This window comes from Myotis nattereri, assembly GCF_964212035.1.
Source record: "Myotis nattereri genome assembly, chromosome: 1".
NCBI lineage: Eukaryota > Metazoa > Chordata > Mammalia > Chiroptera > Vespertilionidae > Myotis > Myotis nattereri.
In genome coordinates this window covers 78,397,395-78,403,394 of record NC_138075.1, presented here as the reverse complement: position 1 = coordinate 78,403,394, position 6,000 = coordinate 78,397,395, and the positions used below count along the sequence as shown (strand labels likewise).

Below are 6,000 nucleotides of genomic sequence, written 5' to 3'. Positions count from 1 at the left end.
AACCTTTGTTTCAAGTTGTAGGAAATAAGAGGGCTACATGTCTTATGGGAGAAATGCAATCTTCCTAAAGCACTAGCCTTATATAATACCTAACCACTTTCTAAGGAGGTAATACAGGGTGTACATAGTAAAGATAGAAAGTACAGAATGAAACCAGCCAGGGGTACATTTCCTAAGGCCATCATGCCTAATGGGTATTGGATGCTAGTCTGTCCTTCAGTAGCATGTATAGATCAGACCTTGAAGATGTTCTATCTGGGAATGGTCCATGCTTCTCTCCCCCTGGCTAATCCCATCTGCCTTTGTTGGTAGAGAGTCTGCAGCAGAAGAGAGAAGGCAGATACGGATGTTTATAACCAAAAGGGCAAATAAGGACCTCTTAAACTATTTTATGAAATTCATTAGGACAGCAAACCACCACCATTGCTTTCACATAGTTTTCTCCATTGCATGATAACTTTTCCAAACTAAGATTTGAGACATCAAAGGCTTTATCGCTACTTACGAAACGGTGGTATTTCAGTGTGATACTATCTGGTGGTGATAAGACTTCTATTTTAGAAGACCCGGAACATAATACTCACAGATGATTACCAGGGAGGCAGAATTATGCCTCCAGGGAGGCGGCACTTTCTTCAATAACTCTATCTTTAAAAACTTTGTTATAGAAATTTAAAACAAAAGTATAGTAGTGTAATGAACTCACATGTACCCATCACCCAATTTCAACAACTCAAGGCCCATTTTTCATTTCTACTTTCTCACTGCGCCTCTCCACTATATTATACTAAAGCAAAAACCAGATAATCACTTTCTATCCATTAATATTTTAGTATGCATCTCCAAAATATAAATTATTATTAATTTCATTTTATTTTGTTAATCCTCACCTGAGGATATTTTTCCACTGATTTTTAGAGAGTGGAAGGGAGAGGGGGAGAGAGAAACATGGATGTGAGAGACACATCGACTGGTTGCTTCCCAACACACCCTGATGGGCTAGGAATCGAACCTGCAACCGAGGTATGTGCCCTTGACTGGAATCGAACCCGAGACCTCAAACCAATGCTCTAGGGCAAAATCAGCTAGGGCCAGATAGACTATTTTAAAAAATATAACCACAATAGCACTATACCTACCAAAAACCCCCCAAAAACAACCTGTTAATAATTCCTTAATATCAAATGTGCAACAGGTATTTAATTTTCTTCAACTTTTTCATAAATTTTTTTTACATTTAGGGCCCATATCTTTGTAGATGGTTTATACATTTCAATTATTTTCTCATCTGTAGGATAATCCCTCCATTTGTGAGGATCTTAGAGCAGGATATTATTTTCCCAGTTTTGCCTCTTAGGGTGTAGTAGACCCTAATTTCCTGCTGATGGAAATAAAAGGAACTTTGGAATACGAGAGCAAAATATTTATCTACCTTGGTAATTCCTTGGGGTCAACGGGAGCTTGATACGGAGAAAGGGCTTAAGTATCCTCAAGACCAACGCCATAAAAGTTAACTTAAAAGGCAAGCCTAGACACTTCATTGAACAGAGCTCCTTAACAAACCTCATTTCCACGCCCTTTTCCCCTCATTGCCTGGATCAGAATGATAGTCCCATAAATTTATAAAATGTTACTTGATATCTCAGGAGAAATAAACATGGTTTTCCTAGTTCTAGTAGTACCTCTATGCAAAAGATGTATTCCATCAAGAATCCTTTTTTTGGTGAAACTTGGGAATGTCAGCTGTGTCCACAAACTTAGTTACTTTGGTCAAAGTCTCTCAGTGTAAAGCCTTTCACTACTATGTGACCTAATTTTTTTAAACCTCAAACCAGGAAGCTAATCTGATAGTGGGATAGACTCTTTGAAACTTGAGACCATTACGGAAAATTGTGTACATATTGTTACCACACTTGAAACCCAGGTCATTCTCCACTGGCTACATTCTACCACCTTAACAGGAGACCAGAATGTGTCCAACGTGCAGGCCGAACTTTGTGAATTTTTCATACTCAGACAAGTTCGACTAGTCACGGCTCACCTGCAGGGCTGGTAGCTGAAAACCAGGAAGACTCTCCGGTGCGCTTCTATTCTCCCTCTGACCTGAAGGTTAGAACAGAATGGTGAAAGATAACTTCGTTGAGCAGTTCCTTGGTAGTGTTACTTGTGGATCAGGCTAGGTCTTAATCTGGGAACGCTGCTCAAAAGGGAAAAGACTCTTTGCTAAGCAATTTAAAAGGTGGCTGAATCCCCACTTTTTAGGGATGGTCCATTCTTTTTCTGTGAGGATGGAGTGGGGACAGAGAGGTTTGAGTTTATGAGTAGGAAGATGTAGAAACAATATAAAGATTTTGGTGAGCTACGGAAGATGCCAGCCCCTTATCAAGAGGACTGGTAGCAGAGGTACCTTTTTGAAAACGATGAGTATAGGATACTGACTTTATCATTGTCATTCAGAACTGAGCTCCTAGCAATGTTCAAACAGGGATCTCAAAGGGGGGGGCGCAGTTTAATAAATAGCAGAACTTAACTGGTGACAGGATGCGTGCTATTTAGGCAAAATTCAAAGCCTCCCTTCAATGTGAAGGAAATTGGATAAATTAAAGAATATTAAAGCATTAAACTGGAGACAATGCTCTTTTGTGGGAAGATCCTCAACTTCTTTTTGCCTTGAAAATTTTCATTTTACTGTATATGTGCCAATGGTTGAAGCTACAATCCTTTAGGGTTATTATTTAACTTACCTGAATTGTTGGGGGTGAGTACTTGTATGTGGCCTGAATCCCCACTATTCAGGGATGGTCTGAAAGAAAAAATCCCCAGTCCAGAGGAGGCAGATGAAGTTCTATGGAGGGGAAATAAAAGCATCAGCAGAGAAAAGGAAAGCTAAAGGTAAAAACATATGTAAAGAAAGAACCTATACATTTAGGCCAGGGACTCTACTTGCAAGTGAGAATAAAATTAAGTAATTGAGCCCAGCCAGCATGGCTCAGTGGTTGAGCATTGACCCATGAACCAGGAATCACAGTTCAATTCCTGGTCAGGGTGCATGCCCGGTTACAGGCTCGATCCCCTGTGTGGAGTGTGCAGGAGGCAGCCAATCAGTGATTCTCTCTCATCATTGATGTTTCACTCTCTCCCTTCCTCTCTGAAATCAATAAAAATATATTTTAAATCTAAAAAAATTAAGTGTCCCAGTGAGCAGATCTCAAGTGAAGGGAAACACAGTGTTACTCACCTGTATGATAGGCTGTGAGTGGAAGCTGGTGAAGGGGTTTCTAGAAAGCATAAAAATTAACCTGTGAGATAATCCATAGACTGGAGAAGAGATTCAGGTATTACTCAGAGCCAGGGAAAAGGAACTAGGGATCAAAGATTTTCATCACATATGTAAAAAACCAACTTTGGTTTTGTTGATTTTTTCTACTATTTTCTATTCCCTAGTTCATTAATTTCTGTTCTAATCTTTGGTTCTTTGAACTGATCAACAAAACATTAACATTTAGTATTTAGCCATACTGTCCAAGAAAAAAATAAGGAAGCTTCAAATAACTAAAATCAGAAATTAAAGAGGGAATATTACTATAAAAATTACCATAAATAAATTGGGTAGCTCAGCTGGTGCTGCTCAGTGGTTGAGCTTCCACCTAAGAACCAAGAAGTCACGATTTGATTCCTGGTCAGGGCACATGCCTGTGTTGTGGGCTCAACCCCTTGCCAATCAATGATTCTCTCATCATTGATGTTTGTATCTCTCCCTCTTCCTTCCTCTTTCTGAAGTCAATAAAAAATATATTTTAAAAAAGTAAATTTGCTAGGACACCTACATTTTTCAAAGAGGTACGTATGGAACAATTGAGAGACTTTGGTGAAATTAAAAAATGGTTATTCTAAAGAGATTTGCAAATTTCAAATTGCCTTTTTGGAAAGAAAGGGAAATCTCTGATATTCTCTAATGCCCTTAAAAATAGTAATAACAGTAATTTTAAGGGGGAAGAGAAAAGAAAAGTGGGTGGAACAAAAATATTTCTTCACTGGAAAATATTTATGTTTAATACACAGTGAAGAAGCCAGATATCCTGTAGGCCAGGGGTTCTCAAACTTTTTAAACAGGGGGCCAGTTCACTGTCCCTCAGACCGTTGGAGGGCCGGACTATAGTTTAAAAAAAAACTATGAACAAATTCCTATGCACACTGCATATATCTTATTTTGAAGTAAAAAAACAAAACGGGAACAAATACAATATTTGTATTTGCATGTGGCCTGCGGGCTGTAGTTTGAGGATCCCTGCTATAGGCTAACAAAATCGGCATCTAGTTACCCTCCTTTTAAGCCTAACTTCTACTGCCATCTTGTGGCAGTTTAAAAAATCCAAGTCAATTATTTTATTCAAGTTATCCACTTGACTAGATGAGGTTTTCAATGACTTTCTATCATTCAGACCTCTTCTTTCCCCCTTATCAGTTTGAGAACAGAAATAGCATTATTTGAAAAGTAATACTATATGTGAGGATATCTGGAATCACTGGGACAAACAAAATAAAATGGCGTTATATTATACACAGAAAACCAGAAATCTGCTGGTGTATGCACAGAATATTTTGTTTTCTGACACCTTTTTTCCCTCCCTCTCACCAGTATAAGAGTCGCTGGGAGTGCTCCTTCCCTGAACGCCTCTGGCTCCCTGATGGACAAATAATAAACATCCATTAATAAACGTACCTTAATTTTCTGGCTTCCATATTCCTTGCCCTTCTCTATATCTACACATTGAAGCACATTTTGTTCTCCTGAATTGGATATCTAGTCACACTATATTACTTCCAAAATGCATATGACTAACTTAATTTAGTGCTTGAACATTTGCACTATTTCACCCCTATTTGTTCTCTGCAGCAGCTTCCAACTTCAGGTCTGTGCTGCCAAAAGAAAAGTCTAGGATGTCCTCAGATAACTTATGCCAAAATCACATAAGTTTAATATTCTTGCCTTAAATCTTTGCTTTCATTTAGCATTAGAAATCTCACACTAACCTGGTTGGTGCGGCTCAATGATTGAGCACTGACCTATGAACCAGGTCACAGTTCAATTCCTGGTCAGGGCACATGCTCTGGTTGTGGGCTCAATACCCAGTATGGGGTGTGCAGGAGCAACTGATCAATGATTCTCATCACTGATGTTTCTTTCTCTCTCTTGCCCTCTCCTTTCCTCTCTAAAATCAATAAAAATTAAAAAATTAAAAATAAATCTCAGTCTAGAAAGAGAAGGTAACTTTTACTTACTTGTCCCACGCTGCTACTAAAGCCAGCCACTCTATAAGGGATAGACTCCACTGAGGAGGACCGGCTGTGTAAGGTGAGACAAAACAAAACAAACAAACCTGGCATTAAACTTTTGCAGAGACCTAAAGTCTCCTTAGTCTATCTCAGCCACATCTAAGTATTTCTTTCATCTTCCAACTTTTGCTAACAGTTTAATGTTGCTATGTAGGCTTCCTACTCACCTGACCACTTGACTGCTATGCTGACAACTGGGTCGTGGAGTAACTAAAAAGGAATAAAGTGCAGAATGAAAAGTTTCCATCAATAGTATGCTCTTGCCTAGCCAATAGGTTGCCAGTGGGTATCTTATGATCTCATTTCATACATAAGGTTAAGGAAATCACATTATAGTCTCTGAGAGGAAACCATCTTCCAAATGGGAAAAAGATATTTATTCATCTCACACAGATTTTGGGGCAAAAAAAAAAAAATGTTCTCTACCTGACTGTGTTGGAGAAGTAATGCCCACTGGTCGAGGTGTGGTTGGCCTGCAAGGAAAAAACAGGAGGCAGCTCATATCTCTAAGTAGAAATTTCACATTAGAGGATAAATCAAATCATTGTTTTTAGAAGTAATAGCTTTCTCTCTGAGAATAAATTGCTTATTATCATGTATTAACAGGTATCATCCAAAATATGGAGTCCAAGTTTCCATATGAAACCCGCTTGGCTGTCCAAC

At 38.7% G+C, this 6,000-nt stretch overlaps 1 protein-coding gene across 1 annotated transcript in view; it reads right to left on the bottom strand.

Annotated features, from left to right (window-relative positions):
- Positions 1-251: 251 nt before the first annotated feature.
- RNF212B (ring finger protein 212B) overlaps positions 252-6,000 on the bottom strand; it is a gene marked incomplete at both ends in the record, with an annotated part of 28,840 nt that continues 23,091 nt past the window's right edge. The window contains 8 exons of the mRNA XM_081096094.1: positions 252-317; positions 2,042-2,103; positions 2,745-2,845; positions 3,239-3,278; positions 4,637-4,685; positions 5,284-5,347; positions 5,505-5,547; positions 5,764-5,810. Coding sequence (XP_080952220.1) covers positions 252-317; positions 2,042-2,103; positions 2,745-2,845; positions 3,239-3,278; positions 4,637-4,685; positions 5,284-5,347; positions 5,505-5,547; positions 5,764-5,810 — 472 coding nt within the window. The remainder of the gene's footprint in view (positions 318-2,041; positions 2,104-2,744; positions 2,846-3,238; positions 3,279-4,636; positions 4,686-5,283; positions 5,348-5,504; positions 5,548-5,763; positions 5,811-6,000) is intronic.